The 13,064-nt window shown below is 37.5% G+C and overlaps 1 protein-coding gene across 2 annotated transcripts in view; it reads left to right on the top strand.

Annotated features, from left to right (window-relative positions):
• Positions 1–11,152, top strand: part of CAPZA2 (capping actin protein of muscle Z-line subunit alpha 2) — a 35,000-nt gene extending 23,848 nt beyond the window's left edge. For both annotated transcript variants that reach the window (XM_086610526.1, XM_009983415.2), the window contains 3 exons: positions 3,864–3,935; positions 6,587–6,649; positions 7,572–11,152. In XM_086610526.1, coding sequence (XP_086466652.1) covers positions 3,864–3,935; positions 6,587–6,649; positions 7,572–7,712 — 276 coding nt within the window. In that variant the 3' untranslated portion in view covers positions 7,713–11,152. The remainder of the gene's footprint in view (positions 1–3,863; positions 3,936–6,586; positions 6,650–7,571) is intronic.
• Positions 11,153–13,064: the final 1,912 nt, after the last annotated feature.

The following is a 13,064-nucleotide window of genomic DNA, read 5'->3' as shown; positions in this document are numbered from 1 at the left end:
ACCTTTTCCATTTCCTGTTTCTTGAATTTCTGATGGCACAAGCCTTTCCTGAGGGTAGGCCCTTTCTGAAGTAGAACTTTTTTTCTTTTTAACTGGTAATAACAGGTTTATTTCATAGATTTCTAGGTTGGAAAAGACCTTAGAGATCATCGAGTCCAACTGTCCCTAATCCCCATTAAACCATATCCCTAAGTAGATCATCCACCCTATTCTTAAACACATCCAGGGATGGGGACTCAACCACCTCCCTGGGCAGCCTATTCCGGTGGCTGACAACCCTTTCAGAGAAGAAATACTTCCTAACATCCAACCTGAATCTCCCCTGACTAAGCTTATACCCATTTCCTCTTGTTCTATCACCCATCACTAATGTAAAGAGCCCTTCCCCTACCTCCCCACCATCTTTTCTCAAGTATTTGTAGGCTGTAATCAGGTCTCCCCTCAGCCTCCTCTTCTCCAGGCTAAACAGCCTCAACTCCCTCAGCCGCTCCTCATAAGTTTTATTTTCCAGCCCCTTGACCAGTTTAGTCGCCCTTCTTTGGACTCGCTCCAGGAGCTCAATATCTCTCTTAAAGCGAGGGGCCCAAAACTGGACGCAATATTCCAGGTGCGGCCTCACCAGTGCCGAGTACAGGGGCAGGATCACTTCAGGATCACTTCACTTCATGACTTTTCATGTCGCCCACCCTGTTTTTCAGAAAGGTGGGAACCTTTGGTTTCAGTCATTCCACCATCTGAAATTTTTGAATCTAAGTCTCCTTCATTCAAAATTTGCCCTTCCTGTTGGCTTTAGGGCATTCAGAAAGGAGATACTGTCCAAGCAGGAATGCAGAAATCTTGAGACCACAGGAAGTCTGACTGTCATGTGGTAGGCAGGGGTTCCCTGGAATGTGTACGCATATTTTGCAGGAGTTTATTAAAATAATTCTGAGATCACGGACTAGAATCTTAGTGCAGTCTGGCTTTCAGCATAGTACTTTATTATTTTTTTACAAGTTATAGAGTCAAGTTCCCTTTTCCTGCGCTTTTTGTGCCCTGATGAGTTTTGCACTTCCTTACTGCTCAGTGACTTGACTTCAGATGTTATTTTAGGATGTGGTAGATGTGTTCAGATCCACCCAAGCAGGGGGCCTGAATCTGATTTCCCATTCTGGGGCAAATTCTATAACTGGAATGATAGTCAAAATGTGGGCCACCATTATTATGTTGTCAGATCCAGATGGTCACGGTAAGCACCTTAAATACGAGAGAATCTAAGTAAACTGTCACTTAAATCCAGCTTGCAGCACAACAGGCATTTTCGCCACAGCATACACTTTTGGTTAAATGTTTTAGGAGGTTTTCCAGGACAAGCAGGCAGGTGTCTACCTAATTCTGGGAAAGGTTAGCTCAGTAGCCAAGAAAATATCCTGAATAGGGAATTTAGTCAGGTTTTAATGAACATCTCAATTTGGGCACCCGCTGATTTTGTCTTGTGTTACTATTTCATATAGTTAATTAAGACATTATTTACATTCATTAAAGTCTGTGTTTTGGGAAGTGATGAAAAGTTTTACTTTTTTTGCTTTGTATAGGAGCTACTTGTTTCACCAAGGAATTTTGAACTCAGTTTCAATGTCTGTGGGAGTGCTCCGCTTTCCCTTCTCCAAACAAAGAAAGAAGTATTTTTTTTTTTTAAGGAGCCAAATAATTTTCTAGAGTATGACCTCACTACAACACTAGTAAAATTTCAGAGTACTGAAATTTCAGTGTTATTTGCAGAATCTTTATGACAGCAATACAGCCATTGCCCTGTTTCTGATAAGACATTTTGAGTGTGTTGAGGAAGATTCCAGTATCACCTGCTGTCTTCAGGTGTCTTCAGTATTTTTAAGGTCACTTGCACAATTTCTTCTTCTTTTTTTTTAATTCTACTAATAAATTTTAATATAGGAGGTTCTCAACCGTCTTAATGTCTTCCATTGTTTAATTTTCTTCTAATTATATGTAAGGGGAAAACTGCAACAGCAGAGTCTTTTACTAAAACTAAGTCCCTGTGGTGCTTGACATGCTCCAGCTGTGCATGGAAAACAACTGATAAGTGTACTGGTTACTATTTTTATCTCTTAGGTAATTTGTTATTCTCAACCCTCCGTAGTTAACCTTTCCAAGAGGTTCTGTTCATAAACATCATCCTTCTTGTAGTCTTCTGAACCCAGACCTAGCATTCTAAAAGGATGTTAGCAGTGAGGTATAGTACAGAACAGTTACTTCTCATATTTTTTGTAAGATATAACACATCCCAGAATTAGATTTGATTCTTCATCCCTGTTTTTAGGCCTGAGTGTTTGCCAAGAACGTGACTCAGTGAGATAGATAAGATGTTCATGCTGATGTTGGCGTCAGAGCACAGGGGAGGTTTGGGCCCTCTGCAGTGGATTGTGATGGAGAATGAGGGAGATTTGCACTTCTCTGGGTTCTGCTGTTTCTTTGGGAGGTCTCAGAATTTTGCACTGAGTAAGCACTTCTCATCTTTTAGGAACTGGATTGAAAAAGACTGGCAGAAGTTTTACCTAGAATGTTTGATTTTAAAGGAAGCTTATTTTATGGTTAGGATGATACCTTTTGTTGAAAACAAGTATTTAACAATAAGCAAAATAATAATGTAAATGAATCATAGGAAATAATGTTTTTTTTGTATAGGAAACCTTTCTTTTGCTTAGATATAGCTATCTTGCTCTGTGTCATGTTTTCTCTATTGTTGTTTATAAAATTGAGGGTCTCTTGCCTATATCGTGGTCATAATATATATGAAATTGTAGTATTGTGCATTAATCTCCAAATTAAAATGTTATCTTGCCTAATAGGGTGAAACGCAAATGCCTCAATTCCTCATAACATCAGCTACATTGACTATGTTGACTTTATTGAAAATGTAAAAAAAAAAAAACAAACCACTTTGACTTTTAAACAGGTATCTTTAATGAGCTGCATAACTCTTCTGTATCACTTATCGTGAATGAATACATGTAACTTTATACATGCTTCCTATTTTTTAAGTTTTCCAACAGTTTCATTAGAAACTGAATGTTTTCAGATCCCTCCCAACTGAATTCAAGACTACTGAAGTTAGCTTGGGTAGAGTTTTACTGGTCTCCTCCTTCTGCAAAATAATCAAGGAAGCTGTTCTATAGGTATAACATTTCAAGAGTAAATGGATTTCGTTCTGCTTTGCTGTCTGACCTTGGCAGACTTCGTCCCAAAGAGCTCCTTTGTCTAGATAAATACCAGCTTTTGTTATGAGCCACACCTAATAGAGGAAAATATCAAAACCAGGCAGATCTAGAAAGGGGAGCTTAATGTTACACTGTCACTTCGAAATAGTTTGGGTGAAGCAAAAAACAACGTCACAGTATCCTGAAGCCTTGCCAAAACTATTCTCATTTTAAATATATCTTCACCATTTCAAGTGTTTCTAGTAAGGTCACATGAATAGTATGTTTTCGTCTTCATGATGTTAACAAAAACCTTGGTTTAGTGGTGGACTTGTCAGTGTTAGGTTTACAGTTGGACTTGATGATCTTAAATGTCTCTTCCAACCTAAATGATTCTATGATTTTAAACTGCTTTGCATGAAATACTACTTAAGGTGCATCAACACGAAAATGGTTGCAGACTAGCTTCTTTACTATTCCCTCTTAAAAAGACTTAAATTCTACATTTTGTTTTTCCTATTTGTTTTTGTTGTTCTATAATATTTTATGCGTGTGTTTGTTTGAGTTGTATAGGTTTTTTACTATGATAAATACTATAATACTTTTCTTTTCCTGTATGTTGTTGGTCCGTAACATTTAATATGACGTTCTTTGTTTAATTTTCTGTAGGTTCACTATTATGAAGATGGTAATGTTCAGCTGGTGAGCCATAAAGACATACAAGATTCTCTAACAGTGTCTGTAAGTGAACTTTAAAGACTTTAATGTGTATAGTACAGTGACTTTTTAACTTAAAAAGAGAAGCAAGCTTAAAAAAACCTCAGAAGTTTGGGGGCTAGCTTGCTCTTCTGCATGAATGGGAAATGATGTTCTAATTTCTAAATGTTAAATATTTTGTATGTAATATTTACTACTTTTACCTAACAGGTAGAAGTTTAAAAAAATTAAAATTAATGTATGCTAGCAAGTGGCTTATATAAGCTAAACTAACTTTGCTTGCAAAGCTTTAACTAGATTGCTCTCAGTCTTTCTGTACTTATGTTGTGTTTAAACTTTGGTCTGCAGAATGACCCGTAGAACTAATTTTTGAATATGAAGGAGGTTTGAGTTATAACAGCTCGCTTCAGTAGTACAATCTCTAGGAGATTGCACCTCCTTTGCTCACTGGAAGAAGACCAGTATGCTAAAAATAGTAAACAAATGCTGCTAGTTGAGAAGCAGTAGTGGGTATTCTCCCTTCATTTCCTCCCTGTCTGTAACTGGTGCTGTCAGCCTCTTGCTTTTCTATACAAAAAGCCCTTTCAGAGATGCTTCGACTCGAGAAGCATAACACACTTCAAATATAAAGCATAATTTTTTTTTCAACTTAGTTCCAAATGGATCATTATAGTAATGAGGAGCAGACAATAAAAATAACAATTGTTTGGAAATACTAACAGATGTATCCTTTAAGAGTTGGTAATGTTGCAACATGAACTACTACTACTACTTTTGAAATAATGCTTCTCTTGCCTGCTGGAGATCGTGTTTATAAACAGTAAGATTGTTTTGTTGTTGGAGTGTTCTTTAATAAAACTTAAGCTAGTGTGGTTAAACTGGGAAAGGGAAATTGTAAAAGGGAACAGCAGAAGTGTTTTAATAATAATGACTAGTAGTGAACGATTTGGCTCAAAAGCCCAATTCATCAATGAAGAACATTGTTAGTATAAAGCAAGGCTTGTTGGCTTTGCAGTTGCAATAGCACCATAAAGAGTGAGGGGGTGTGGTGCCAACAGATAATGCTTCTGAATAAAATAAATAAAATTCCTTTTGACCCTCTAAGCAAAGGGATCTGTTTAGTCTTTCATTCAGCTAAGAGTTGCTTCAGGGAAGATTATGTGGAAGAAGTTGTCCTTTCAATAGCTTTTGCTTCACTTTCTATTGGGAAGAAACTTAATCCTGTTCCACAATTTAGTAAAGCAGCAGAAGACCGACGAGCAGAAAAACATCTTTTACGTAACTTTTCTTACCTCCTGCTAGAACAAAAGCAAGTGTGTTGCTGGTTACCAAGTTTTAGCCTTGGCTTTGGGCTTCATAGAGGGCAGAGGCTGTACAGGTTCTTATTTCATACAGAAGGAATGGTAGGTAGATTAAAAGGAGCCCAAACGACTCCTCTTTTTTGTCGTTTGGCAGAGAAACAATATTGTACCACCAGTGGGCAAAACTGAAATAAACGACTCGAGAGTTCTCTTGTTACTAGAGCTATGAATGATTTTGCTGAAGGTTATGTTCTTACCCCTTATTTCTCTCTGAGCCGAATAAGACCTCATACCCCTGAATTCTTCCTTTCATTAGCAGAGCCTTTGAAATCATTGCCTCGGTTCACTGAAAATTCAGAACCTTTAATTTGTTCTACTTGGTCTCTGCCTCCTCCTTCATCTCTTTCTGCAGGAGCACTTTCACAGCTGCTAGGCGCAGTTTCACTGAAACTTTTTGCCAGTTCTAGTTGAAGCTGCCATAGCTTTCTCCCAGTCTTTGCCTTTGTAGGAACAAGGGATCACGTGGGGCAAGAACGCTCCTATCTTTCAACAGCTTGTGCAAAAGCACCCTTTGGAATGTCTCTAACACCAAGTTGGAAATTTTGAAATTCATGAACCCTCACGTCCTTCTTGAGACTTCTTTCAAGTGCTTCAACTAATTTATCTCTAGATTGAGTGACGGGTCACTTCTTATTTTTGAAACAAACACTTGTAATACTTAAGGATGAGTCCCAAAGCCAAGAAATTCTTTATCAGTCATGATGAAATTTGGACATTGTGTTGTGTTGCACCCTCATTTTTGCTGGATGTACTTATGGGATGTTTTTAGAAGATCAGGTGTACAAAGTAGTGTTTCTCTCAGCTTAGTGTCCAGATTCAGAATGTTTAGAGGTGAAAAATCTGGTTTGGTTTTTCAGTTGTATTCTTCGTGCTTCTGGGTTAGCTGATATTCTTTAAATTTTCCTGAATTTGTACTGAAAATTTAACATTGGTAATGTTAATATCCATACTTTGCATGTTTTTAGAGACGTGTGTGTGCATTGTCATGTTTCCAAATGCTGTTCTGTTCCATATGTTTTTTTATCATACCATAAAGATTTAAATGAGATCAAAATATTTTAATGAGCTCCATGGCAATCTTTATGCTTGTTGCAGTTGGACTGTTTTTAATATTTTAATATATTAATAATATAGTAATAGTATGGCATATGCCTTTTGGATGAATGTTTTGTTCAGTTTTGGTTTAGCCACTAAATGGTCCTGTGTTCTCATGGAGTCTACCTGACGTCTGTCATAACTATAGGAAAAAAATTAATCCAACTAGTCTTAGAATCATGCTGTACATCAGACTTAATTCAAATGTTCTTTTTCTAGAATGAAGCCCAGACAGCAAAGGAATTTATAAAAATCGTAGAGGCTGCAGAAAACGAATATCAGGTATGTTGGAAACAAATGCTGTATCCTTACTCAGATGTATAACATTACTGTACTTTTAACCAAAGCTAGTATTCTATAATTAGCAAGCTTTTGATATTAAGATAATGCAGTTGCATACAAATATAAATAGATTACATGCTACTGTTAACTGTATCCTCCCTTTCCAAACCTTCTGCTGATTGCACTCACCTACTTAATGTTACATTAGAAGTAGTTTTTTTGAGAGCAGAAAAGTCCCTAGTGTGATCAAATATCAGCAATTCTGATCTTTTTCAGTATTGGTGCATTCCTTAAGTGGAATTTTTGTACACATTCTGCGCAGAGGCTAATATGTTAGACAACTTTGCTAATCTGACTGTAAGCATTATCCATTTCAATTAGTCATTTTAAAGTTAGAAAAGTGTAACTGTTCTAGATATCCTCTGTAGAAGTGGATTCATGTTCATTCAGGTCTTGGACGTAAGGTAAATTTCAGACACCCTGTTCCATCAGGTTTTTTAAAATGCTCTTTAATAAAAATTTACTAAGTATGTGTCATGCATTATATTCAAGTTCATATGATGTTGTGGAGAGTGACTCTACCATCCTCACAGGAAAAACAGTGGAAGACTTTGGTGTCTAAAATTAGTGATGTATGAGCTAACTCTGATGAGCACTTTGTTCATGCTGCTGATAACCACACTGTGGTTTGCTGAAACGCCTAGGCTACAGCCAGATTTATTGCATCTGTCTCAATAATTTTCTTCACGTAGTTTCAATCTAGATCTAACAGCTTTCCTTCATAAAATATTATTTTAATTTAGCATATTTTTATTAAGCCTGTTTAAGAGGTAACAGACTACTCAGTCATTTTAACTTTTTGTGTAACATCCTAGTTCTATTCTTCATGTGTCTTTGTTTTGTACGACTTTGTGTTTAACAGACTGCTATCAGTGAGAATTACCAGACTATGTCGGACACTACTTTCAAGGCCTTACGTCGACAATTGCCAGTTACCCGCACCAAGATTGACTGGAACAAGATCCTTAGCTATAAGATTGGAAAAGAGATGCAGAATGCTTAAAGTGAACGTTGCATGACTGGATCGTTTGTGTCCTTGTATACAAATAAAAATTATTACAAAAAGTATTTGGAACTGTCAGATCACCCAGTCAGCATGGGCTTTTGCCATTGAAAATCACTGTAAGTAGTTTGGTTAGAGCACAAAGCTTAGCTAATTGACTTTTTTCCTTTTTCTTTCTTTTCAGAGGGTTGCAACTTCAGTATAGCTGAATTTCCTCCTTTAGAGTTTCTGTTGTACCTTTATTTTTTTATAATGAAGAGACCATGCCTTTAGTTTTCAATTACATGTTAAGAACAGTTTGAAAAATATTTTTGCATATGATAACCCTTTCTCTTGCTTTCATATGAAATGGACAGCTTCCAAAATTTGCTGGATTCCTTGTTGAGATCAGTAATGTGCATTTCTAGGTCAACATGGAGTTAGCTATAGGTGCTGGTTTTGAAACCATCTATCCTTTCATTGTATGTAAAATTTGGAAAAGCATTTTCTATATAGTTTAAACCTTTCAGAATACTTATTTAGCTAACTCCATGGTAAATAAATTTTTTTTTTTGAAAGACAAGGCCAAGGTCTAACGGTGTTTTAAGATTTTGAAATTAAATAAAAGTACTTATTTCAGAAATGCATTTAATGCTTTGTTCCTGACAATTACTTAAATGAGCTCAAAACTCCATCTGCCCTTGAGGTTTTTTTTTATCATAAAGCCACAAATGTATTATAACAAGGCATATTGTAATATATATATAATCCTGTACTCATTAGTATATCTGTCAGTTTTTTTTTTCTTGGATTGAAATGTACTAAAATTCAATGTGACATTAAAAATGCAAATTTTCTATTTATTTGAGTATCAGATTGCTTCCTGATATAGCCCATTTTTGGTGTTTCTGTATATTTTTAAAATACTGCTTAAAACAGCCACAAAGTTGTGGCCTATTGGCTGTTCTTAGTATATTTGGAGATTGTTGTACTATTATCATCCATTGTTTCCACCTACATTGAAGAAACATCTACATACAGAAGTCTACTTAAAAGAGGTATTTTTTACCTTCTTATTGGCTACAAAGGATGGAAGAAATTACAAGACCAAAAATAACACATTCATCTGGAGAATACTTTCCCTGTCTGATATATCTCATTGAAAATGGACATCGGGTATCTAAAACCACAAACTTCCTTACAAGTGCTGCGTAATGCTTGCATGAAATGCATAGATTTCATTTTTAATTGGATGAAAACCTGTTTTAAAATATGCTAATTATATGCTCATGGTGGAAAACTAAAGATTTTTAATTTTTTTTTCAGAAGGCATGCACATTCATGCGCACTCCCAAACTACTAAAGCTTACAAAAGATTTTATATTTTTGTTTACAACATGATCCAATTAATTACCTTAAACTGTTAAGTTACAGCGTAGCAAGAGAGCCTAGACTAGTACTGAGTATGAAAACGTACACAGAAAGTAGTTTACTGGTTGAATTGTAATAGCAATGCCCCTTTGTTGTGTTCTTCAGTACTCTCTCATAAAGGGGTATGGAATTAACTGAAGTTCTTGAAATTGCTGCTACTTTACAGGACTAAACTGTAGAGTAGAAGAGTGGGATTTGTTCTACCGCAGTCTTCCTGGAGAGTTGCCCTCGTAACTGTCCCTGTAGATCAGCTATTGAACCATGTTATTCTTTAGAAGAAGGCTTTGTAAAAGCTGTATATGAGCTAGCAACAGGTGCCGAGTCACTGTCCAGTCAGTCTGTCAGTTCTAAGATCTAAATACAAACCTTGTTGGGAGAATTTCTTCAACACATTTAAGAACAAGCTAAAAATAAGAGACAGTGAATGGACAGTTAGGAGAAACTGTTAATGGGCAACAACAGTGCAAATAACTTTTCTAGCTGTTAGAGTATTGCGTATGTCTGGAATCAGCACTGGCTAAAAGTCAGAATGCTATTTTTCTTACCTGAAATAAAAAGCTAGTTTTAAATATATTCCTAATAAAGAGGTATTTTACTGTGAAGTACTCTATTACTGTAGTGTTCCCCTCTCTGTTTATTTAGTCCTGTCATAGTCTTAATTCCTCATCTTGGAAGAATAGCATCCTACAGGTTCAATTCTACCAGTAGGGTGACATAAGTAGATTTGTATTACTCTTATTTTTTTTTCTGTTGTGTTAAATTTAGTCTGTGAGATAATTTTACACCTCGAACATCAAATTTATTAAGTTATAGGTTCAATAAGGCAATTTATAAGTAAATCAACTATTCTGTTACTTTTTCGAAATGGTATGCTGTATCATATTTAGGGGTAATGACTCCCCACATGAAGCTGACCCGAGTATCAGCTGAGGCATATGGCACATTTGGAGTTCTTGATTTCTCTCAAAATTTTGGATGTCACTTGCACTTTTTTTTCATTTCTACCCCTATTTCTTTTAAATTGGAGAACTTAAGAGCTTGCTCAGTAGGCTTTAGAGTATTTTGTGTAGGTAAAGCACTTTCTCTAAAAAATTTTGCTGTGGCAATTGTCTTAATGTGAATTACTATTTGTTTATATTCTATTTTTAAATATAAAGACAAGCTTTGTATTGTGGAATGTTGATGTACTAGACATTATGGCTTGTAATATGGACTTGTAAAATGCTTGCGTTTATGAAGTGTATTACATCTTATGCATCTTAGTACCCCTTTATACAAAGGAATTTTTAACTTATGCAAGTCAGCAATTGTTCTTTCTGAACGTCTGCAACAGGAGTGACAATTCTGCTTTCAAGTTCTTCCGAGCAGCCCCTTTTTTGTATGTCTGTCTTAATTCATACTGCAGGGAGAACAAAACTTTTAAAATAATTGTAATTTTGGTTACGTGGCTACTGCTGCTTACCTGCTGAAAGCAGTTGTGCCAGCTGGTTCGTTTGGGAACACTGCAACGCAGTTCATTAGTAAATGGTCATTCAGCCCAGGGTTAAAAGTATTGTATGAGACTGAATATCCAAATAGATGTGTTCTCTTCAGGGGATGACTCCAGCTGCATCTATGGCAGTGGTGTAGTTTGTTCAGTCTGGGAATAAATCCCTCTCTCATCCCCACTTGCTGCATACTGGTTTGGCTGACAAAGCAGTTTTGGTGCTCTTGAGTTCACTTCCTTTGGGAAAAATCTAGACAAGGAATTGTGCTCGGAGTGCCCTCCAGCTCCTAATGGTGACCTGAGTCCATAGCAGTGGTTTCCTTCAGGCAGCTCGAAACCACCTATGCGTTGAGGATGTCTGGAGGATGAGACTAAACCTGACCTTCAATTTGCCAGACTGTATATGCTGTAGGTATAGAGACAAAACATCAACTGTTTGATTCTGTGGATTCACTCCTATCGTACTGAATTACTTGCTGACACAGACGTAGCTTCTGCTGCATTCGCTTACTGGAAAGACTGAAACTGTTCTTCCTCTGATGCAACTGTAAACTAGGTTTAGATTAAACTTAGTTTGTTCATAACCTTGAAGTGTCAATTTTTGTGTGACAGTGTCAACTCTGGACTCTTTTTTTCTTTCTTTTCTTTTTTTTTAAATGGGAAAATTTGCATCAGATTTAAACAAAAAAAAATCCATTTCTTTTTTCCACAGCTAGAGGAAGGGAACTGTGAATATATACTTCTAGGAGATTTCTTGCGTAGTTCTGTGTATTTCTTCTGTGAAAACAAATGCTTAATAGTCAGAAGGTTTTCTTATTAGCAGTAGTTTCCTCTGCTACTGTGGCTTGCCTGTAACAGATACTGCTCAGCATCATAGTATCCATGTGTTCATCAGAAGAGGGGATAGGGTCGGTAATTGTTGCCTTAAAAGGAAATATTCTGTAGACGCGTTTAGACTTTTCTGTGCAAATCTGTTAGGTTTTTCCCCTCAAGTCAAGAGGAACATGTAGGGACTTTTGCCTGATTATCTGTAGTTTGAAATAACTTCAGATCTCAAAAAACTTCTAGCTTACAGGGTTGTGAATGTGCCTGCTAAAGTAGTATTTGGTTGGTTGGTTTGAGGGGACACCACCACATGCTAATAATGACTTGTAAATACTCATTTCAGCTTTGTATTTAACTGTACTTAATGTTTTTCAATGTCAAGTGTATAGTGAGTACAGATACTGCAGGTGTCAGTGGAAGAATTGAGAGTACTTTCTTTAATAAGTAGTTTCCCAGTGTGGAACTCAGTGTTTGGATTACCCTTTAAGATTATTTCAGAAATTATTAGAAATTACAATGTAGAAGGCTGAACCAAACTGTAGTTTGAACTGTAGTGCTTCAGCGCTACACTATGAATGCAAGGCGAGGAGTGTTGTGAGGAGGGGTTCAGGAAAATGGGCTCTTTCTTCGCTAGTAAAAATGTTCTCCCAGGGGCTGCCAATTACTGCCAACAGCCTGCTAAGGCAAAAGTTAGCTCACGTGGTACACCTGGAACCTAGGCTGCTTTCCTCTGAGGCAGAGAAGAGTTTTGGTTCCAGGAGTTAAAAGAACAGACTCAGTCTCCCTGAAGCAAACGATCTTAGCCTGGTTTTGTTTTTAGCCAGTGATATCTCCTCTTTTGCAAATGAAGTGTTGATGAACTTAACTGAAAAGTCACAGCCATAAGCTCTCGAGTGCAGGAAAAATACTTACCTTTCATTATCTTGGGCTGCAGTGGATTTACAATGTTTTCCTTCTGCCTGTTTGGGCTGCGTCCCAGCCCAGTGTGCTGGTTTTCTTGGGTACTTGATGGTGGCATACGTTGTCTCAGACTGTTGCAGAAGCTGGGTGGTGGAAGTTGGGTTCCTAAAAGGCAGGAATTTTCAAATTCTTGCTGTGCCTTTAAGGTGCCAGAAGGGCCCATCATGCAGCAAGGGGCCTGAGTGTTAGTCCTGGGGTCTGAGATGCTGCCATGCTGCCATTTCCCAGGTAATCCAGTTATAACACAAGATGTGTCAGCAAGATTGCAGGAGGTACAAGAATGGGACCTATCATAATTTTCCTAAAGGAAGAAAGGTTCCATGTGTTTGCACTTAAACAAGTCTCCTGTTCAACCTGGAGAGTGGAAGCCTGATGCTGCAGCTCCAAGTAAGGGTTCAGTTGAATTGGAGTTGTGCTCCAGGAGTGCAGGTCTGATGGAGGCTGTCGGAGCACTCGCAACTGAGTCTTGGGTACAGAGTGTCCTGTGAGCTACAGCCCCTGCCGCCCGCCTGTCTGGGTTCGGTGCTGTTCCTGAACCTGTGCCTTGCAAAGGGCAACGGCGCGCTGTGCTTCAAGTATTGCTGGAGCTGTTCTTCCCGGCCCAGTGCAGTCTGTCCTAACCCCATCAAAACTCCTGAGGATGCTGCTCCAAATGCCTCTGTGGCCCTTCT

Source organism: Tauraco erythrolophus, chromosome 4, assembly GCF_009769465.1.
Source record: "Tauraco erythrolophus isolate bTauEry1 chromosome 4, bTauEry1.pri, whole genome shotgun sequence".
NCBI lineage: Eukaryota > Metazoa > Chordata > Aves > Musophagiformes > Musophagidae > Tauraco > Tauraco erythrolophus.
Note: the sequence above shows the minus strand (reverse complement) of the source record. Positions and strands in the feature narration are given on the sequence as shown.